Source organism: Calcarisporiella thermophila, assembly GCF_041956535.1.
Source record: "Calcarisporiella thermophila strain CBS 279.70 unplaced genomic scaffold VTP21scaffold_7, whole genome shotgun sequence".
In the NCBI taxonomy this organism is placed as follows: Eukaryota; Fungi; Calcarisporiellomycota; class Calcarisporiellomycetes; order Calcarisporiellales; family Calcarisporiellaceae; genus Calcarisporiella; species Calcarisporiella thermophila.
Genome location: NW_027192197.1, coordinates 285761 through 307831, shown reverse-complemented (window position 1 = coordinate 307831; position 22071 = coordinate 285761). Strand labels below are relative to the sequence as shown.

The 22071-nt window shown below is 48.2% G+C and overlaps 5 protein-coding genes across 5 annotated transcripts; 3 read left to right on the top strand and 2 right to left on the bottom strand.

Annotated features, from left to right (window-relative positions):
• Positions 1 to 269: 269 nt before the first annotated feature.
• On the bottom strand, positions 270 to 614 carry VTP21DRAFT_10399 (uncharacterized protein; the record flags this gene model as incomplete). The annotated part of the gene is made up of 1 exon (XM_069389730.1): positions 270 to 614. The coding sequence occupies one exon, from the start codon at positions 612 to 614 to the stop codon at positions 270 to 272; it is 345 nt and encodes a 114-aa protein (XP_069253022.1).
• Positions 615 to 1879: 1265 nt separating this feature from the next.
• Positions 1880 to 7256, top strand: VTP21DRAFT_10398 (uncharacterized protein; the record flags this gene model as incomplete). Its single annotated transcript, XM_069389729.1, has 11 exons — positions 1880 to 1956; positions 2025 to 2349; positions 2432 to 2677; positions 2739 to 2911; positions 2977 to 3453; positions 3537 to 3831; positions 3890 to 4500; positions 4571 to 5367; positions 5439 to 5624; positions 5725 to 6885; positions 6955 to 7256. 11 exons carry the CDS (start codon positions 1880 to 1882, stop codon positions 7254 to 7256), a joined length of 4650 nt encoding a protein of 1549 aa, XP_069253021.1.
• Positions 7257 to 7871: 615 nt separating this feature from the next.
• Positions 7872 to 10647, top strand: VTP21DRAFT_10397 (uncharacterized protein; the record flags this gene model as incomplete). Its single annotated transcript, XM_069389728.1, has 2 exons — positions 7872 to 9427; positions 9516 to 10647. The coding sequence occupies 2 exons, from the start codon at positions 7872 to 7874 to the stop codon at positions 10645 to 10647; spliced, it is 2688 nt and encodes an 895-aa protein (XP_069253020.1).
• Positions 10648 to 11182: 535 nt separating this feature from the next.
• On the top strand, positions 11183 to 14097 carry VTP21DRAFT_10396 (uncharacterized protein; the record flags this gene model as incomplete). Its single annotated transcript, XM_069389727.1, has 11 exons — positions 11183 to 11356; positions 11429 to 11553; positions 11651 to 11815; positions 11910 to 12129; positions 12200 to 12411; positions 12479 to 12550; positions 12617 to 12842; positions 12902 to 13053; positions 13132 to 13198; positions 13258 to 13569; positions 13636 to 14097. The coding sequence occupies 11 exons, from the start codon at positions 11183 to 11185 to the stop codon at positions 14095 to 14097; spliced, it is 2187 nt and encodes a 728-aa protein (XP_069253019.1).
• Positions 14098 to 14637: 540 nt separating this feature from the next.
• VTP21DRAFT_10395 (uncharacterized protein) lies at positions 14638 to 21229 on the bottom strand (the record flags this gene model as incomplete). Its single annotated transcript, XM_069389726.1, has 28 exons — positions 14638 to 14667; positions 14733 to 14889; positions 14952 to 15048; positions 15122 to 15428; positions 15494 to 15639; positions 15731 to 15911; positions 15984 to 16119; positions 16189 to 16258; positions 16325 to 16489; positions 16551 to 16644; positions 16721 to 16752; positions 16820 to 16957; positions 17042 to 17135; positions 17204 to 17341; positions 17418 to 17537; positions 17607 to 17948; positions 18043 to 18180; positions 18244 to 18390; positions 18460 to 18655; positions 18722 to 18912; positions 18993 to 19307; positions 19382 to 19523; positions 19603 to 19679; positions 19750 to 19933; positions 20008 to 20108; positions 20168 to 20442; positions 20508 to 20616; positions 20690 to 21229. 28 exons carry the CDS (start codon positions 21227 to 21229, stop codon positions 14638 to 14640), a joined length of 4662 nt encoding a protein of 1553 aa, XP_069253018.1.
• Between the last annotated feature and the right edge of the window lie 842 nt (positions 21230 to 22071).

The window sequence follows — 22071 nt, the reverse complement described above, 5'->3', positions numbered from 1 at the left end:
TTACTTAAATATTTCTTTACAAACAATGCCAGTATAAATAACAATAGAATATTTGAAAAGCCCACTTACGCTATTAGCATTTCATATACATCTGAATACCCTTTACTAATTCTCTTCAAGTGAAATATTAATATATTTCGGAAAATTTCTTAAATCCAGATATAGAGATTTTACATGGTGCCAACATTTTATTCTCTTTCTTTTACGTGGGCATTATAATGAATACTCAATAATTTGTATAAATAAACTGCTCTCCGACTACCACTCAGTTATCCTCCCTTTGCCTTAATAATGGCTTGGATCCGTTCTGGCATCGTGCGGATCAACTTCAAACAATCCTCCTGAGTGAGTGACTCCCATAAAATATTCACCTTTTTCCACAGATCATCCTGGCTCGTTATCTTAGGGAATCTGCTCCTCAGATGTCCCTTTATCTCAGCCCATAAATTTTCTATGGGGTTGAGATCTGGAGATTGTGAAGGCCAATCGAGAACTTGGACTTGATTTTTATCGAACCATCGATCAACGAGTTTGGCTTTATGCTTGAGGTCATTGTCGTGTTGAAATACTATTTCTTGTTTGCTGAGATTATTCAGTTGAAGCGTGGCTAGCATCTCTGTGTCGAGGATTCTTGAATAACACTCAGCGTTAAGATTTTCTATTATACGACATGCTCCACATTCCAATGACATATGAAGTTTTGCATCCTCACATCATAATGCTTCCACCGCCGTTTTTGACGGTTGGCTGTATATGACGCACTTGCTGTGGCTCATTACGTTTCTTCCAGAACCACTCTCGCCTTTCATTCCCGAAGATACGTATTTGACACTCGTCGGAAAAAATGACACGGCTCCAATCTTCAACGGTCCAATTACTGTATTTCTTTGCAAATGCCAGTCTCCTAAGGCGATGCCTTATCGATAGAAAGGTTTTTTTTCTCTTGACCCTAGCTACAAAATCATTACGATGGAGGCTTCACGAACAGTGTTCACGGAAATAACCTCCTCAGTCGTCTCGTTCCAAAGTTCTTGTGCCTTGACTGAGTTCTTACACTCTCATGTCGCCACGCTTCCGTATAATATATTTTCACCACGGTTGGATAATTTGCGTGGGCGACCCCTTCTCTTTCTTGGAGGATTATTTGGTGCATTCTCTTTATTCTGGAGTATTCTTGCCACGCTACTTTTTCCAATGCCTTCTCGGGCGGCAATTTCGCGTGTTGAATAACCCTCTTCGAAGAGGACGGATGCGCGAGCAAGTTTACTTGGAGTGATTCGAGGCATAGGGCTTATTTTGTACAATAAATAAGAGTATGGTTAACAGAAAATGTAGAGCAACTTTAGAGCCATAGGCACCTTAAGATGTCGAATTACATGGGTACAAATCAACCCTGGTTTATACCGGTCAAAATTGTCCCTCTTCATTGTTCATAATAAATCGCTATATCCCTGCAAAGTTGCAAACAAATTAATCAATATTGTGAACCTCTTGAAAGCAGGCACAGTTAGTTTTAAAATATAAACAATATTTATTTGTAATAGTAAACTTTCAGGAAATATAGTCAATTTATTAAAAGTATGAAGGTGCCAAATTTTTCTGGAGGTACTTTAGTTTGCCCGTTTAGGTTTATTAAATAGTGACTCATAAGTTCGCGTTCTTTGAGTGAAAGAAACCCTTTTTCTTTCATGCTCGTACCTCGATCTCGAAACATAACATAGCAGATCCTTTTCTATGAGAATATTTAACCGGATGCTCGAATCTCTCTTACAATAGATGACACCGTTTTTTTTTCCTGTTTATCTCGATTCTACTTAACCATTTCGTAGCTTCAGCATTCCGGCTTCATAAGATTTTGTAGAGTTGTATTTTGAAAATAATGTACTCAATATTTCCCTGGTGCCCAGCAGAGCCTATCTGGGTCGAAAATGATTTCACTCCATGTTTCCGCGAAAGGTATGTGGACAGCTGGATTTCTGATATTATTAGGGGGGCTTATATTGAACAGCATTATCTTCTTGAAGTCTTTCGGCAGCATTATCTCTTTTTTACCTTGGAATAATGGTGCTGTTCTATATATCAAAGCGGATAGTTGCAAAGACTTCTTCTCCTCCGGCAGGGTATCAACCGCTGGCCAGAGATTGTGATGTGGACGATTTGGATCCAAACCATAATGACAATAATTATCTTGAGCATCCTACCAGTTCTGGGTATGAGTATTGGCGGCGGGTAATAAGAGCGTTGCTCTGTACCCTGATATTCACGTTAGATATGGTGAAGTTTTGCATGAAATATAAAACCGAAGATCAATATTGGATGATTTTAAGCCTCTATAGGAGCAGCTTATGGGTAGGTCAAAGTGTATTGCGCTCTCTGCTCTCACATCATCCGAATGCCCTTAAATGGCTTCTATGCTTTATCAAACTTTTAGCTTTTTGCAGCCATGATCGCATGCTTGCTTAGTTTGGCCCACAGGCATTTACCATTTCTCTCCTTCGCCCTTTCGGGCCTATTCTTCATATTCGTACCTATATCCTATCTCCAGTTTCGATCTGCCTTTATCCATCCAAATAATACCACAATGATAGAGACCGTTGGGTTCATAATACTATGCATTCTTTGTTGTTTAGAACTTATCACCCCAAATTCGAGCAAAGTGGATACCAAAAATAAGGAGGTAGTCTTTTTTTTGTCCCTCTCTTCCTTGGTCAAACCACATCCGTTAATGCTCTATTTAGGGTCTTATTCCTTGCCCTGAATCAAACGCTTCGATAACCTCGATATTAATGCTCGGCTGGATTAGTCCTCTGCTCTGGCTCGGTCAAACAAAGACAATAGAGGTGGAGGATGTCTGGGATCTGGATGAGGCAGATAAATCCATCCCAAATTGTGAGCGCTTTTGCAAACTCAGGTCAGGCTTTTTTCCCCACTTTCTCTCCCTCTGTTGCATTCATTAAGAATATCTGACTAAGGCAGGCTACAAAACCGATCTCTGATCAAGGCCATACTTAAACATTTTTCCACTCCAATATTTCTCCAGGCTATCTGGGCCTGCCTCTGGGCGTTTTTTTCTCTGATTCCAGCCGCCCTTCTCAAACAAATTCTCTTACACTTGGAAAACCGCAACAATACATCTCGAGAGATAGCTTTCCTCTGCGCAGTGGGCTTGCTCGTCTCGACTGTATTGACCACCGTCACTCAGTCTCGAACCTATTACATTGGGCGACGTCTCTGTTTACGAGTGCGCGCACTCTTGATTGGGGAAATTTATGCCAAAGCCTTGCGACGCAAAGATATGGCTGAAGCCCATCGAGATATGAGAGAAGCTTCAGCGGAGGAGAATACAAATGAGGCGGAAGACATGAATAACAGAAGTGAGAGTGCTACCCAGGGACGTGTCATCAATTTGATAAATACGGATGTCATGGATATCAGTGAGCTTTTTGCCTACATGTAGGATGTTCGCATTGCTTTTTTTGTCTATTGCTTATACTGAAAGTGTCGCTAATGTTACACCCCAACTTGACTCTCTTCAGTTCCCACCTCTATCTTCTCCCCATCCAAATCCTAGGGGTTCTGGTCTCACTCTATGTGCTGCTTGGTTGGCCGGCTCTTGCTAGTGTCGGGGTCCTTTTACTCCTGCTCCCCCTCAATTTCTGGATTTCTGCCAAGTTTTATGAGATCGAGAACGACAAAAAGGTGTTGACCGATCGGCGACTTAACCTTTTAAACGAAATCATGCAAGGCATACGTATCATCAAAATTTTCACTTGGGAGAAGGAGTTCGCGCGGCGCGTTACCGAGATACGAAGGCTGGAACTGCAGCAATGGGTATGTTGAGGAGGGCGGCACTAGTGCACTTATTACGGATTTAATGTTCGATTTCTAGGCTCGTAATTTAAGGCTTCTGGTTTTTTCTGCAACCTTGTGGTGGTCCAGCCCTGCGCTCCTCTCGGTGGCCACTTTTGCGACTTATACCATGATAGCGAGCTTCGATCTCACTGCCTCCACCGCGTTCACGGCCCTGTTTCTTCTGAATTTGCTCAAGAAGCCGATTGACTATTTGCCCGAGATTGCTCAGAGTGTGGTCGAAACTCTAGTGTCTCTTGAGAGGGTGGAAGCGTTTCTGGCAGAGGAAGAGACGCAAAAATATGCGAGCAGTGTCGACCCGACGAGAGAGGATGGGCCACAGATAGGATTTAGAAGCGCAACCTTTGTTTGGAAAGGGCCAAAGGGCAAACGAAAGGGACCCCATCCTTGGGCTGGTGGAGCAGAAGCCGCTGATGAACATGATTCAACACGATTTATACTTCGGGAGCTCAGTGTGGAGTTTCCCGTTGGAAAGCTGTCGCTCGTGGTTGGGCCGACAGGTAGCGGAAAGAGCAGCCTGTTGCTTGCACTGCTGGGCGAGATGAATAGGGTTGAGGGTCAAGTGTTTTTGCCGCCTAGGGTAGTCGCATATGTTTCACAAACCGCATGGCTACAGAATGCGACCATTAGGTAAATGAAAAGCCAATTTTTGGGTTGGATCGTCTCGATAGAGTGGAATGTCAACTTTTTTGTTTGTTAGAGAGAATATTCTCTTTGGGTCTGCTCTGGAGGAAGAGCGATATCAAAGGGTGATAGAGGTATGTGGACTTGGACCCGACCTGAGCATTTTCGAAGCCGGAGACCTCACCGAGATTGGCGAAAAGGGCGTGACGCTCTCTGGTGGTCAGAAGCAACGTATTGCGCTGGCACGCGCCATTTACTCTCGTGCTTCCCATCTACTTTTGGACGATTGTCTCTCTGCAGTAGATGCTCATACTGCCAAGTGGATCTTCACACGATGTTTGACCGGCGAGTTGATGCGAGACCGCACATGCATTCTGGTGACGCATGCAGTGAGGCTTTGTCTTTCGGCCGCCCACAAGGTAGTTGTGTTGAATCAAGGGTGCGTGGTAGCAGACGGCACTCCGGAGCATGTGAAATGTTCGGGGTGGTTAGGGGAGGAGCTCATAAGGGAGGAGGTTTTCGAAAGTATCGAAAGTGAGTCTCCACATGCAGTTGCGGCAAATTCCATGACAAACCCCGGTGGAGTTTTGGAGGCAAGTATTGATTCCAATAGTGCCGGCATCCCATCCTCCACGGCTGATGGCCGTCTCGTCAAAGACGAGGAGAGAGCCAAGGGGAGGGTGGACTGGCGCGTCTACGCGTCGTTTTTAAGGGAGGTTGGGGGCACTATTTTTTGGGCGTTTGTATTCTTGAACGTGGGCACAGCTGAATTAATGCGTCTTGGCGAGAGTTATTGGTTGCGGATATGGGCGAAAGCTTATGATAAGATAGACACGGGGCGAGTCGATACCAATTATTATGTTGGGATCTATGGTATTGTGTATCTGGTTTAGAACGTTTGCTCTGAGAGTTTGACACTCAGTCTGAACCTTTGTTATCCACAGCTGTTTTCGTGCTCTCATTTGTGGTCTTGTTCATGGTTAGACTCGCAGTTATGTTTTGGGGATCGCTGCGCTGTTCGAGGTCGATGCATGCGCGAATGTTGAAGAGCGTGATGAGAACAACGCCCCAGTTTTTTGATAGGACCCCCATCGGCCGGATAATGAATCGATTCTCTAAAGACATTGAAGGTGATGGTCTCCATGCATACCTCCATACTCCCATCCTCAAGTTCTACGTACAAATTCCCTGATGGCAACCGCTTACCCTGAGCTATTTCTTGATATGTAGGGCTCGACAGAATGATGAAGGAGTTCTCCGTCTTCATCGACGAGGCGTCCTATTGTCTCTCGATTGTGGTGGTCATCGCGATAGTGGCGCCCTCCTTCCTCCTTCCCGGATTGATCATCACATGTGGCTATTTTTATATCTGCAACGTTTATCTCAGTGCTTCGCGTGAGCTTAAGCGACTCGACTCTACGATGCGTTCTCCCATCTTTTCCCACTTGGGAGAAACTCTGGCGGGGGTCATTACCATCCGGGCGTTTTCAGCCGAGGCGCGCTTCTGCGCGGAAAACCTCGCTCGGATAGACACGTCCAACCGCATGTTCTTCTACTTCTGGGCGGCCAATCGGTGGCTGTCGCTGCGATGCTATACCCTGGGGGGGCTGATTGCGTTTGGAACGGCCATCTTCTTGCTAATAAGGGAGGATTTGGATGCGGGATGGGCTGGGATGGCACTTTCGCTCGTGTTCACGTTCACAGACACAATCATGTATCTGATGCTGTGGGTGACCAACTTGGAGATCAGCATGAACACCATGGAGCGAATTCAGGAGTATTCCGAACTGGAGCCCGAGGCCCCGCCCATCGTGCCCGAGTCTCGTCCCCCGTCCAACTGGCCTCAGCAGGGCGAGATGGAGGTTCGAGAGCTTACCGTAAGGTATCTCCCGAGTCATCCGCCCGCGCTCAAGGGCATATCGTTCCATGTTAAGCCGAGGGAGAAGATAGGAATAGTAGGCCGCACGGGAAGCGGCAAGACAACGCTGACGCTTTCATTCTTGCGAATGATTGAGCTCGAGTCGGGCACGATTCTAATCGACGGCCTAGACATCACGAGGATGGGGTTGCGAGATTTGCGCTCCTCGCTTACCCACATTCCACAGGATCCCGTGCTGTTCATCGGCTCGGTGCGGTATCAATTGGATCCAATTGGCGTGCATGACGACGCGACCCTGTGGGCGGCGCTGCGTCGTGCCCATCTGGTGGCATCCGAGCCATTGGATGATGGCCCCGATGCCGCCCCCTCGGTATCGGATGGCGCGGAGGTGATACGCAGTCTTGAGGATCCCATCACGGAGGGGGGCAGGAATCTCTCCGTGGGCCAGCGACAGCTTCTCTGTTTGGCGCGGGCCCTAGTCCATCGAAGAAATGTGGTGATATTAGACGAAGGTAGCTTTTTCTACAGTGCATATGCGCGTTTATTGCCATGCATGCATATTAATCGCTCCCGTTCGACAGCGACCGCCTCCATCGACCACGAAGCGGACCTGAAGATACAGCGCACCATCCGGGAGGAGCTGCACGACGTGACGGTGATATGCGTGGCCCATCGACTGCGGACCGTCATCGACTATGACCGAGTGCTTGTGCTGGACCAAGGGCGGGTCGTGGAGCAAGGGCCGCCGTGCGAGCTGATCAGGAGGCCCGGCGGCCGCTTTAGGGAGCTGTGTGCCCGCAGCGGAGAGATGGATGTGCTCGTGAGGCTTGTGGCGGCACGGGCCAGCGCCCAGTGGATCTCGCCTTCACGGCCGCAGAGCTAGGCGACCCAGGGCAAACGCTCCGGGGGAGGATGGCCCGGGGATGAAGCTTGTCCGACGGCGGGGGAGGATTTAATAAAACGGCTGCCTAGCCGCCTAACTGCTTCTAGGCTAGCCTTGTGCAAATCTTTCTTGTTTGTGGGAGCGCAAATTGAGGAAGGCGGCTTGCGAGCTTCTCGAAGCCCGCCGGCTTTCTCGGGCGGAATGACCTAATCTTGATTTCCAGCCCTCCCACGAAAATCCTCGCCCATCCCAACCGCTCTAGGTTTGGACAGGTTCCGAGCCAAACAACTGGCCACAAGGTAAATTACCTGAAAATTTTTCCAAAATACATCGCTCAATTATCAAACCTTATTAAATACAAGTTGACCCAGCTCCTCCTCACCCTGAGGCAGGCAATATTCCTCCCGTTCCATTGAACTGTTCTTTTTTTCGCATTGCGCTGTGTCTTGTTTGGGCCCGCCCTTTCCCCTTCCTTTGCTTTCGCCTTTCGCTGGCCCCCTTGCATCTCTTCCTCCGCCCCCAATCCTTCCCATCTGCTTTCTCCCCCCCCCCTTTCTCCACTCTCGCTTTTCTCTCGCACTCTCCTCAAGAGAAAAAGCTGGGCGATTGAATGCGATGAAGTCGCCCAGTATCCAAAACAAGATGGCCATGTTCCCGCCCGCAAGGCGCAGCACCAAGAGGACGCTGCTGATGCTGGTGATTGCGGTTGTGATTCTGTGGCATCTCTTTGGGGTGTCCAAGGACGATCATCGGGCTCGCAAAAAGCCGCGGATCACATTCCAGACGCAAACCCCGTCCGCATATAGTCCTGGCAAGCTCCGGGAGCAAGATTGGCCCCCCGAGGTGCGCGAGGCGCACGCGCTCAAGGACATTCGCCCCACGCGCTCCTCATCCATCCCGAAAATCGTCCATTTTATATTCGGACTGCAATCCCCAGATGCCGCATTCATGCTGGAGTATTATCTCGCGGTGAAATCGGCCCGCGACAGCATTCGCCCGGACAAGATATATTTGCACTACCACTATCCGCCTAAGGGGGAGTGGTTCGAGCGCGCAAGGCATATGCTCACCCTAAGATACATCGACGTCCCTACGGAGGTGTTTGGCCGCCCCGTGCTCCACTATGCGGAGCGTGCCGACCTTGCGCGCCTGAGCGTGCTCATGGAGTTTGGCGGCATTTACCTTGATCTGGATGTGATCAGCCTTCGGGGGTTTGACGACCTGCTCAACTATACCTTTGTGATGGGCCGGGATGCCGCCGGAGACGGCGGAGGCCTCGGAAATAGTGTCATCCTGGCCCGGCCGGACGCCGCCTATCTCCAGCGGTGGTACGTCACTTACAAATATTTCGACCAATCGCGGTGGAATTATCACTCGGCAGAGTTGCCGGGGATTTTGTCGCGCGAGTTCCCCGACGAGATCACCGTGCTTCCCCACAACGCGTTCTACTGGCCCCTCTGGGACAAGAATGGGCTGCGCCAGCTGTATCTTGAAAAGAGCTACGGATTCGAGCCCAACTACGCCGTGCACATGTGGGAGAGCGCGGCCCGGGTGAATCTCCTGCGCGGAATGACCCCCGCGATGATAGAGAGCGTGGCAACCAGCTTCTTCTGCGAGGCAAGGCGGTTCCTCAAATACCCTGATCGCGCTGCGCCGCGCGACGCCGACTGTGAGCTGCTGGAGAAACCCCGCCATCCCAGCGGCCTAGTGGGGCATTGGCCCATGGTGTCGCCCCAGATCATGAATCCCTCGGCGGCCCTCACTCCGCCCATCACCCATCTCCCCGACCTTTCGGAGAATCGGCTTGTTGGGCTCACGAGCGACGGCAAGTTCTGCCATCCTCGCCTCAACGGGACCGAGAATTGCCCCGCCGCCGCCCCCGACGACCGGCCCCTCTCGTCCCTCTACCTGGACGGGGTGCGGTCATTTGCGTTCCTGCCCGCCCCCCTCAAACTGGACGGCGGTGAGCTCACCGCAACCTGGTGGATGTATATCCCCGCAGACGTGCCCACCGAGTTAAATCGAGTTGCGTTCATGATCCAAGGCAAAGGCTTCAAGCTGGCCTTGGAGAGCCGGAAAGCACGCAAGAGCAAAAAGCACCCTGAGGGCGGGATGGGCTTCCGCGTGTCGGTATTCCCGCTCGGAATGAACGAGGTCGTCGCACGTAATAGGTAAGTGCACTCGGCTCATCTCTGGTCGCTTTGCGAGAATGTCACGCCATCGTCTGATGTCAAACTGTATGTATTTCTATGCAATTAGATCCGACACGGTCAACGACGGCGTGTGGCACTTTTTCGCACTCACCATTAATCCGAGGGAAAAGGAGATCCTTCTCGTGGTGGATGGCGCTAAGGCGTCCTCCCTCCACACCGATGCGCTCCCTACTCTACAAAGCGATCGCACCGTCAGTGGCTTTTGGATCGCCAATGCGGAGCCCGAAACAACCCAGTACCAAGACGATTGGCCGCAGGAACGAAGCTTGCGCTGTTTTGTGCGCGATATGCGCATCTGGGCGGGAGCCAAGTCGGTGCAGGAGTTAAATGCAATGCGGAGGTGGGGCATGCCGGATTATGGCGATGCGCTTGCCTTCCGCAATCTCCAAGGGGGCACGGGCGATGCTGCAGCCGGCGATAAAATGGTGAATGAGGCAAACCCCGTCTCGACTGAAGAGAAACCACTCGGCAACCCTGCGTGGGAGACGAAGGATGAGGCGGTGAGCCTCGACGGCGCTAGGGAGGGTTCACTTGGAGAAGCGAATTCAACGGCCGAGGACGAGCTTGAAGATCCGGTGGAAGAGGAGATGGGGTGGGTGGGTGCGCCCATCAGCCAGGAAGTGAACCCCGATTCCGAAGGTTTTGCCCACATAGACCGTGTCGATGATGCGGAGGCTGATAAAACCACCTCCACAACTGAATCTGAGCTGGAAGATTCGATAAACGATGCAATATTGGCGGAAAATGAGGTAGAGGAAGACGAGGTAGAGAGAGGGAGCGAGAACAGCCCATCCAATCAGCTAGAGGGTGCAAGCGCATACTTCAACGATAAGTCCTCTGACGATATCGATTATCATCGAGATGACGAGGAGCCGGACGTCAGGGATGCCACCCATGAGGATGGATCCGCCTCCCATGCTTTGGACGAGGCAGGTGAGTTAGATCTCAAAGAATTGGAGGAGGAGGTGGAGGATGACGGCTTGACGGGAGATATGACGGGCAAAAACATCCTTGGAGGCGAGGTGATCGAGGCGGGCGCGCTTGCTAATAATGAGGGGGATGAAGAGGAGGGGGACGAGGAAGGTGAAGAAGAAGGTGGTGACACGTCGCAATCCGAATTTATAGCCGGAGAACTGGAAACCGTTGAAGACCCTGTATCCGACGAAGACCTGGATTGAGGAGATATATAACCCTATTTAAAATGCCATTTATCTTTGGAATGTGCAGGGACTTTCAATATTTTGTGCTCTGATGACCAATATCTCGCTATTCCCCCCTCAACCCCCCCCTTTTTTTTTATTATTTTTTTTTTTCCTTTTTAAAATGTTTATATTTCATGTTTCCCTCCCTACGATGGGATCCCCATTTCGTAGCTTTGGACTATATTAATTGAGTGTCGTTTGTTATTTTTTCCACTCCTCTTTTTTTTTTTTTTTGCTTACATCTTTTTGTGGATCAAAAAGATAAATACTATTTAATAATCCTCGTTAATAAGTCTCATTTCATCGAATAAAATTTCCAAAGATTATTTTTTTCCACTGCAAATTTCTTGGATACTAAGAAAATAGGAGCAATTCGCTCGAGCGAGCGACGCGATCTTAATCCCTCTCACGCACACGAATTCTGATCTCTCGTCTTTTATGTTTTCCCGTTGGATTCATTGACCGCCATTATCCTGTTCCTCTTTGTAAAAAGCTTTCCATTTTATCTTTGATGTCTTCCGTTCCACTTATTGTGGGCTCCATTGTGCTTGTCGCGCTCGTCGCTTCATTAATCTTCTATTACGGCGACTCGCGAAAGCTTCCGTGGTATGTCCTGCTGATATCCTTTGTTGCATTCTTTTTTCCCTTCAGCATTGGTCTCCTGCTGCCCATCGACCTCACATCGGTAAGCATCTCAGCGCACAAAACATCGATCTGGTTTTTGAAAAGTAGATTAAACCGCTCCTCTAATTTCTAGAGCCTTTATCGGCAATGTCTGTCATCCGGCATGGAATCTTGTCGTGAGCCGTTTGCATTCGTTTCCGAGGGGTTTTTGCTAATTGCTTGGCGCACTATCTATTGGATTTCATTTTTTTTAACATGGTGAGCATTTTTCATCCCTATTATTCTTTTTAAAAAATCAGACGCCATAGCGTTTCTGCATCCTATTCACCCTTTGTTAATCATGGGGGAAATTCAGGCTCGTTATTCCAGTCACGCTCTCCTTTGTCGATCGCGGCGATTTCAATACTGTAACGCGGTTAGTGCGCTCATTGAAGGATCAACTCCTCCATTTTGGTGCCATGTTGGCGTTGGGGATCTTCGGTTTGATCTATCTTGTGGTTACCCAGACATTGACTAAAGTGTAAGAATATTTTTTATTTTCGCAAGAGACTCCTGAAATCTGGCATTCTCTATGCGCTAGAGTTCCGTATGGATTCACCTATTTTGACTATCAGGGCAAATGGAGGCTCTCTCTTGGCCTTCGTCATGGCCATGGCAAATACCTGGGGTTTACTCTTGGTGATCATTTTCATGGGGTATGGTCTTGTAGACGTCCCTCGCCGGCTCTGGATGTCGGCAAATACTGAGCGCGAATTGAAACAGCTCTACATTCGTGCACCACGGATGAAGGATGAACTTGAGGACGCCGAGGCAGAACTGATTGATATTGCTAGCGTAAAATTTTTTTATTTGTGATTGTGTCTCCCAGCTTTTGGTGCTTATTTGTGTTTGGTTGGTTTTATAGGAGCTTCTGCAAGTTTCCAACAAGCTTGATGACGGAGATCCGCTACGTCTGCATCTCGACCGTTTGATGAGCAACTTTCCAATGGCGATGGACTCGCGCATACACGACGACGTGGCTCGCGAGCAAATTCCCGGCGAGATTAACGAGAAATACTTGGCCAATCTAAATCGGCGTATGCGACGCGCCTTGAATATCCGTGACCGTTGCCAAGCGTAACTGCAGCTCCTTCCCACTTGACGTGTGAATACAGAGTGGGGGCTAACCGATGTTTTCTACTAGGCTCTGGACGGGGCTCCTGAACAGAGCTTACCACTTGCAAGATATTTTGTCCAGTGCGGAGAATCCTGAAAAGTTCGCATTCCTTCTCCTCACTCTCTCTCCCCATCGGAGTGGTGCTGACTAGATTCTTATACCTAGAGTGTTTGTGTCTTCTATTCGATCGGATTTTTCGCGGTGGCGATCTGCCTTGGAATGGTGGTGGTATATCCGGCTGCATCCACTCTTCAAACGCGGCCTGGCATGTTTTTGCGGGTTTCTCTCAGTTGCGCTGATATGGTCCGAAATGACATTCAACTTAAACCCGGCGCTCTCCATCGTGCGGCTCTTTATCAACTCTGCGAATTTCGCGTACGGGATTGTAGAGGTGAGTTGGTGCCGACCATTTTCAAGAGAATCTGGCCCAATACTCAAGCCGCCACATAGATTCTTTCGATCATCTTCGTTGCCTACATGTGCATCACTAGCTATACAGCCCTGTTCAAAATCCGCGTGTTCAATTACTACCTGATGGTTCCCAACCATCACACGGATGCCGTCAGCTTGCTGTTTTGCGGAGCCTATCTTTGCCGGTTAACGTAAGTCCCGATACCAAAACACAGGATCTGCATATAGTGGCGTGGCATCCTTAGCTCTATTTTTCTTTTCTGCTTTAGGGCACCCTTATGCTATAATTATTTAAATATGATCAATGAAAAGGCCCAGCAAACCGTTTTTTGGAAGGTAGATATCAAACAGCCGCTTTTATTGTGGCATGCATATTCATCCATCGCTTCTACTAGTTCATGGGCGCCATCGACCTTGTCCCCTTTTTGGGCTCCACCCTGAATAATTGGATGCCATTGATTGTACTCCTGCCCGCCACGGTGCGGCTTTTCAACATCCACTCCAAGGTCCTCTCATTCTTCGACACTGGCTACCTCAAGAGCTATGAGGACGACGATGAGGCGACGGCCTCAGAGGCGGGGATTAGCCCTGAGGAGCAGGAGGGGCGCCGCCTTGTCGCCGAGGCCCAGCACCGCCTCACTGGAGCTGGGAATGCTGCGGACACGGGCCAAACCCGGCGCAGTAGGGGCAGCGAGCGAAACTTTGAGGTTTGCATCGTTGGATACCATTTTTTTAGTGTGGTTATCTCTTGACTAAGCCATTGGCCACAATAGATCTACGGCTCAAAATATGGCCTTCGCCGGAATCAGCGGGCGTCTCGCAGTGGGATAGCCATCGAGAACTCGGCGCACTGCAACGATGCTGCTTCGCTTCGATCCGAGCTTCTCTCTTCAAGAACGGGGGCGCAGCATCAGTCGCCTACCTTCACGCCGGCAGGAAATTCCAACCCATCGTCTCGATCCACATCGCCATGGAGACGATACAGCGGGGATGAGGAGGATCTCGAGGACGAGACGGAGCAGGGCGGGTTTTTGCGGCGCAACGCGAAGAACCGGCTGGACAGCGCCAAAAGCGCATTTTCGAATCTCTGGCAACGGGTGCGACGGGACCCCTCCTCAGAAAATCTCTCCTCGCTGTCGTCCACCGTCAGGCGGGGGAGTCGGGAGAATCGGAGCTCGCGGCGGCATGGCAGAGACAATAGAGCGGCCCCCGATTCGATCTTCGACGACGTTTGAGGCTCCGACAACCCTTCTTTTCTAGTACAGGTGTAAAATCGAGGGAAAGTTGTAGAATGTATTTCATATCGATAATATAGTTTGCCACTGTAATATTAGAGGGGGTCGCGGGCCCCACCAGCCACAAATAGCTTCAATTTTTGCTAATTTCGGAATGTGACTTTTGTCGCTCTAAAACCATCAAAGTGCCGGCAAGCCCTCTTAATGCTGCCAATGCTTACGAACAAGGCCATAAAGCAGCGTTCCTCTATGGAGTGTTGCTGGCACAGAGGTTGATTTGGCTCGTTGGGCCCATTCAAGTGGGATCAAAGACTGAGTCTTCATTAGCTGCAGAGTGCAAAAGAAGGGTTGTTTATAAGACAAAGGATTAAATATAATACAAATATGAAGTAGCCCAAAAGAAAAAAAAATAATTAAAAGCGACAATCTCTTGCAAATAGATCTGGTAAGAGTACAGTTGAAATCCTCCCCAATTTGACGGGGCGGGCCAAAAGGATATTGAAGCGATTGTTTTTGCCAAAACGAGACGGGTAAAGCAGCTCATATGAAAGTGGCCATCAGCTCGCGAAACTAACAATGAAATAGAGGCGAGTTAATCCATGCGACGAGAGAGGTTAAGACGGGCATGCCCGTACCAGAAAGCACTGCTGGACCATGTCCGAGGTGCCGGCCAATGGTCTCGTGACATAAGGAGCACGATCCCACGACACAACCGCCGAGGTGTTCGACTGTCGGGCGATAGGCTTATCTTTGAAGGTAGAGCTCGTTGCCGAGCTGAATTGTTCGCATTTGCTATTGGATACATGTTTTAGAAGGCCAAGGAGAATCCCATTGCTATCCGCCCAATTACTTACGCTTCATTCAGCCCATAGAGGGCCTTGAGGTGTTCCCTCAGATACACTAACATGGTGATGCAAACCGAGACCTTAGCGACGATCGACAGTACCGGTTCTGCCAAGTGTAACAGCAAAGAGAAAAGAAAAGTTACATCTCTACCCTTTAGTTAGGCCGTCTGCTTGCTTACCATTTTCCCGCCCTTCAACACGCAGCCCTTTTATCTCGGGGGGAACACCCACATTTGCCGAGACTTGAGACGCCTCCGCTATTGCAGGTCCATCAGAGCCCTGAGAGCCTCCGTGAGCCTCGGCCCTTTCAGGCAACATGGCCGGACCAGCGTAGATACATCGTTGATTAATGGCCTGCAACACGGTGATCCCGGTCACGGAAATGACCCTTGTTACCCCATGAATCACATGGAGCACCTCTTCGTGGACCTTATAGTCGAGCGAGGCCAAGTTTTCCGCCACAAACCGGCAGAAATCCGCGTCAATCTAATTGTGACGAACTCAATCTATCAAATGTCCAACCAGCCTCTAACAACCCCTTTAACACTTACGTTGGACTCTTTGCATCGCTTCACATCTATATCGAAGATTTTGATGAGGGTCGAGAGGAATTCGTTCCGTCGCTGTCTTTTATCTTTAAAGAGTGAATATATCGGATTCAACAGCGCCTCGGCAGAGCCATTTCTTAATATGTACCCTAGTCGTTGAAAATATCAAGGGGGGGGGGGGGGAGAGGGGTCAGCCCATCCTCGAGGCTGACAGAGCCGTGGTTATGCATTGTAACTCACCCAAAACAGGATGCGGGTCCCGGACTTGTTTCTGGTAGGCGTAGGCGGCCTTGACGCACTCGACATTCCGAACATGAATTACTGCCCCGTATTTTGAATTTAGGTGGGAGTGAAGGCGAAACGCTTGTTCCCTAAAGTAGGCCTCGGGGCTTGTTTCAAGAGCAGTGATGGTGGGAACGCACTAATGATAAAAAGAGCGCCCACGTGAGCTTTTCATCTTAGCACCTCTGTTAAAATAGTTATTTATCCCCACCAAAATGGGATGCGCGAGACCCTGCTGCACAACTTGGCTCATGACGTCGAACGCGGCAGCCTTGAGTTTCGCGTCGGGGGAGGACACACATGCCAGTATTTGATCAAGATAGAGCTGCATAATCGACGTGCTCACCCTGTAGAGAATGCAAGCATCCTTGATGCAGTCAGTCGAGTACAGCCAATATGGCAGAAACGCCACCTACCCTGCCTCCACCATCTGATCCGCGTCGCCCATAAGAACACTCAGATCGGTCCAGCTGTCCTCCTTCGATTCTATTACATATTTCATCCCAGTCAACGGGAATTCTCCCAATAATCACCGTCACAGATGCTCCCCACCTTTTTTCTCCGGGTCTGCTTTTCTCATTTCGCTGACAAGGTATTCGTTATACACCTTTAGAAGCTGGATTTTCAACTCGGTAGACTCTTTCTCGAACACTCGATTCATTAATTCTCTACTCGGATCCTCGAGCATTAGGGTTGGATGCGATTGAAACAGGAAGCCTAACATGACAGAATTAGTACCCAAGAGTGGTGCAGTTACGTCGAGAAAGCGGCTTATTACTCAAGCTTTGAATCGCGATTGCCTTGACAGTCTCGTGGATATTGGCCGAGGCAAATGAGATGATGATGTCAAAGAGCTTCGGTAGCAAGGGCCCCTGGGTATCATGTCACGAAACCGATGCATGAGTTCAATGTCATATTGCCAAGCAGATACATGAGTATCCCATTTACCTTGTGAATAGTGTCCATCGGAAGAAATTGATCTGAAAAAACAATTAAAGATTCAGTGACCGTGGGCTCACCTATACAATGATAAAGGCAAACACCTACCCGGATTCTCGTCTCGCAATTTATCCAAGTCCAAGTGCTGGAATATGGAGCTGACGATGAGGAGGGTCCGCATGACTATTCGCAGAGACTTGATATACTCCCCATCCACCAGAGCCTGCTTTTCTTTCTCCAATTGCTCTAGAGGGGGGAAGGAGGGGATGAAGAGGGAATCAGAACATGGAAATAGCTCAAGCAAAAAGACAAGCGAAGCCTGAAGTTTACCGATGCAGTATCTGAAAATGTTTATCAAACGTGAATAGTCTCGTAATAATTTATCAGCTACAATACAGAGACAGTGCACCGCTGCCAGCAAGATCTGGAAATGAATACATGGTTAGCCATCGAGAATCCAAGACAAGAACAAAGCACAGCAAGAAACCCTACAGTCTGCGGCCCATCGTTGAGAAGTTGAATTAATGCTTGTTCGATGCGCTTAAAAAACTGGCTATCCGGTTTAGTGATTGACCCAAGGACCTGTTGGTAAATCTTTAGGATACACAGAACGGCCTTTTGTTCCTCGGGCTACAACCAAAGGGAGAACAGAAATGAGAACCATCTTCCAAGATAGAATCAAAGGACGAGCGCAAAAGCGCATTACCTCTTTCGATCGCTTGAGAAACGCGCCGAGCGATTTATAGTGGTTTTTCGGATAACAGAGCAAACGGGGGCAAGCTTTACAAAATAGGTAGAGTGTGTGGATACAATTGATGACGATGCTCTTGATGGGTGGAGAGATCAACAAGTTAATGACTAGCCATTGCCTCTTCAACCAGATTTCCACGTTTACCTTGGTGTTTGGATCCTCTATTTCTGCTATGCTATCTACACCAACCAGTTGATCTATCATACAGTCAACAATACATTGGCACACATGGAAAAATATGTCGCGCTGACGGCCATCGGTGTTAGCGAGCACTCGCCGTATCAGGGTGGAGAGTAGTTCGCTGCTCGATTGGCCGAGAGAAGCGGCAACGCCAACAATGGCCATGCATCTCTCAAGCACCTCTTCTTTGCGTTCATCCGTCATTTCGGTGTAATCGATATCGCGCCTCTCTGCGCCAAACTCGACTAAACTCGATGGCGAGAAACGAGAGAACCAGATTTCTTGAAACGTCCGTAAGGCTAGCTCCTAATGTTGGGGGGGGGGGGGAAGGCATGTTGAAGTTTGTTATTGGCGATCAAACATGGACTCGGGCATCCAAAATATCGCTTCATATACCAACCTTCACGTGTATATCCTCATCGTTTATTCTCGGGAGCAGTTTGCAGGCTATATCAACCATCATGTTTTGATCCTCGATTTTTATGTAAATGTCGCGAAGAAGCTTGATCACTCTTTTCCGCACACTCGGGCCAGTATCCTTGATGACACCAAGAAACATTAGCCAAGGATCGACGAAATTATTTACAGCCCATCCACTCACCAAGATACGTTCGCTAAGGATCTTATAGAAGTGAAGGGTTAACTCCCGACGCTGTGAAAGATACCTGCCGACCAACTCGATCGCAGCGTCGCGCACGGCTGCCGAGCTATCCTGGAACCTTTTGCCGATAGCTTGTCGAACACTGGCCTAGTGAAAATGAAGCAAACAATGGGTAAAGCTATAGACTTTGTAGATTCTTGGCACTCCTGAGCCTACCTGGTTGAGAAGGGCAGGCATGGACATTACTACCTGGCCCAATGCGCGCAGGGCCTTTGTTCGAAAATTTATCACACTTGATTCTAAGCACACAAGAATGCGAGAGAGCATGGAATCAAAGCTCTGGAAGAGAGCTTGTCGAGCAGCCAAGAGTTCAGCGACGGTCACGACTTTTGGTCGTTCGAATTTGGGTCGCCTGTTTCCATTGGAAAACAACCATCAGTGTCAACATAATATGTACGAGAATATATTAGATGCGTACGTCGCCTCTAGTGGATTAAAGGACACGTGGTATGAGGAGCGCCTCCATAAGGCTTGTAAACCGCCCTCTACCATTCTCTTGATCTCCCTTGATTCAACCGTCACCTCTTCATTTTCTTTGCTCTCGCCGAGATACTTCCAGGCGTTGACGTATTGATGACCCCATTCGCACAGGAGGAAAAAACGAGCGCTCTAAATGCATAATAATAAATATCAATTTTCTTTCATTAAATGGCAGGTGGAAAATCCTTGTCGGATTATAAATAATGTACGTTTAGAGCTGAATCTTGGGAGACCGCAAACTCCAGAAAATCCAACACTATATTCTGGCACTCCCACAAATTTTTCACTTTGGTGTGATTAGAGGAGACGGTCATTTCTCCCATTGGGATGTCGTAAGCCTCGCCTAACCAAGCAAGTGGTGTAGCATTGCTGGGGTTCACTGCGGAGGGATGGGGAGAGGCGCCAGGCTCCTTAGGCGGTCCAGTGAAATCGAACTTTTTGATACGGCTGCATATCGTGCCAAGATAATCGAGTGCCATTCCCTTGGATGTATTATCTATTTTCTTGTCATCGATGTAGTTGACCTTTTGTCGGAGATTAGGGTGAGAAAAAAAATCATGCATCGAGGTGAACAAAAGAATAAATAGGGTGAGCATACCATGATTTTCCCAAATATATTGAGGAAGAGCTCTGCCGCAGGAAACTCCGGATAGTTTAATACCGTAATCACATCCTCTATAAAATTGTCCAGCAGTGCTCGATACTCGGTTTCATTCATGGACTTGCTTGATTTAGAGCACCTTAAGATGGGAGGGGGAGGGGAGAGGCAAAATATTCTTAGTACACTTTGAGAAGATGCGAGGGCAATATCCCTGCTACCTTGTTAAGAAAAACTGAAAAACATAGCGAGCACATGAAGTGGCCGCCTCCAGTCCAGATTTCCAGAGTTGATCATACTAAATCCATAGTGAACAGAGGCATCAATAACGACTTTTTTCATGTAGAACTAATGGTTTCAAGCTTTACTTTTTCTGCATGTTCAGGCAAAAGATGCTCAGCTCCCGCCTTGTCCCCCTCTTCGTCCGCGTTTAGGGTAGAAAATGACTTTCTAGTTTGTGAAAGCGAGGTGCGCATAATACCCTCCGTACAGCTCTGGACTAGCTGCAATATAAGCGCCGAGACCATTTGTATAGATTTCCCCTCAGGAAGCCTAATGAACCATCAGAGATTCACATCAGTTGAGAAAGCCCTACACAAGCAATCGAGTGGAGCCGTAAAGCTTACGTATATTTCCTAAGGTTACGCTTCACTTTGGGCAATTTGATCAAGGAGCACATGATTTCTTCCAATATCCATGTCCTTTGTTCTGGGTAACGGATGAAAATCTAAAAGGAATTCGTAACAAGATCAACACAGGTACTTTACTCCAACTACAAAAACTTACAGATCGAAGCAGTCCTAAGGCCACCAGCTTCAAGTGTTCCAGGGTCTTCTGCTCCTTAAGGAACCCATTTTCGCACGTTGAATCGTCGATGAAAAAGGGGCCGATGGCGATAAACCCAATTGAAATAATGACCCGGTCGGAAAGCTCTTCCAAATGCATGAGATCATAGACTTTCTGGAGTAATATGGTGAGCAGTTGGGTCAACTGTGCAATATAATGCGCTAATTGAGGGTTGGCCAGTGCCTTAAGCATGATGCTTGTGTTGCTAGTATTATCTAGAGTCGATATTCGCGAAGAATCAGCAACTCTAAGGATTCGATATTAGAAGAATGGTGAATACCTTCTGATCTCCCAACGCCCGGATACGATTCAAATAACGGGTATACAATGCCCTCGAGCTGTGATTTCATCAGATTTAGAGAAGCAATAATAAGATCTTCTGGATAGAGCTAGTGATCCATTCGAGGAGCATGAAATAAATTAATGTACTCTAAAAATTCAAGCAATAACATAGGTAAGTACTTGTTTGCTTAAACGCTCACTGGTCATCAGGAAAAAAGCACAAATGGCTGCCTCGACTCCATTAAGCACTTGATCCAACTTCGAGGAGACCCGGGCCAGGATCTTTAAATCTGTATCCTCCTCTGGCAAGCTCTCAGTTCCATTCTTAATTTCCTCTCCTTCTCTACCCACTTCCTCGATCTTTTCATCGGAAGTGGATTCAAACCGTTGCCGTTTTGCCCTGTTCTCCGGACTCAATGACGTACTTGACCTCCTGCTTTTCTTTGCTGAACCCTGTCGGGGCTCCGCTGAAACGCGTCCCAGCTCAAACACGTCCAGATACTCGGCTCGCTGAATTGACATTTCAAACTTGCGCTCCAGCATAGCAAGCTCTTCGACATCGATGGAATTGAGGATCTTAAGCCGTGCATCATGGACTATACACTGAAAAAGGCGGTGTAGCAAGTCGGTTGAGAGGATGTCCTGGTAGAGATCGGAGGAATTAATGGAAATGAGGATATTTTCTAGCCATGATGCGTTATCTATTGTCGTGTTTTCCATCCTGATTCCTTTCGCCTTTACAGAATAAAGGATAATCAGGACATATGAAGGATATTTGCCTGGTCCTGCACGTTACGGGCAAAGGGACGCGAGGGAAGTAGATTTAAACGCGTTTGAATGAAATTGTGTGGCACAGCTCCCCAGAGAAATTGTTAGGATGAGCAGGGATTCAGTGGAGGATGGAGAAGTGCAGCTCTTTGAGAGAAATGAAAGAGTTACACGAAACCTAAATTCCTCTTAGAATGACGGCTAATGTATGAAGACGACCTTTGAGGCTCTTAATTCTTCTTGAATTTGAAATAGCGAAGCTAGTAACTTCCTTGAAAGCCGCAATGGCCAGGCTAGCGAGGCAAAATAAATTTCATTATGCTAGCATCGAGGTTAATAAGATATCTGGGGGGAGAGATTGGCAGCAACCTATTGGTTCTACAGTGTAGAGTCGCTATAGTGGAAAATCATGGAGGAACCAAATCAAATGATTGGAGAGAAAGGATAGATAAATGGTATGCCTATGTTGTTTCTTGCATGCTTCATCAAAGTGCAGGGGGTTATTGATTTAAAATTAGCATGGACGGCGGATGAAGAAGAGAGCAAATGAGCAATCTAGGACAAATATTTCCGAACACCACATCGCGAGCATGGATGAGGCAAGTCAGGGGAAGGAAGAGGCTATGCGCCATTGCAACATGATTTTATTATTTAGATTTCATTTTCGATACTAAGGAACACTAAAAAAAATACGCTCAAAACCTTGATATTTAACAAAACCAAAGGAAAAAGTAAACTTGCAAGAAATCGAAAGACACCAAGAAAAGAGAGAAGACGCTGAGGAGACAAACGGC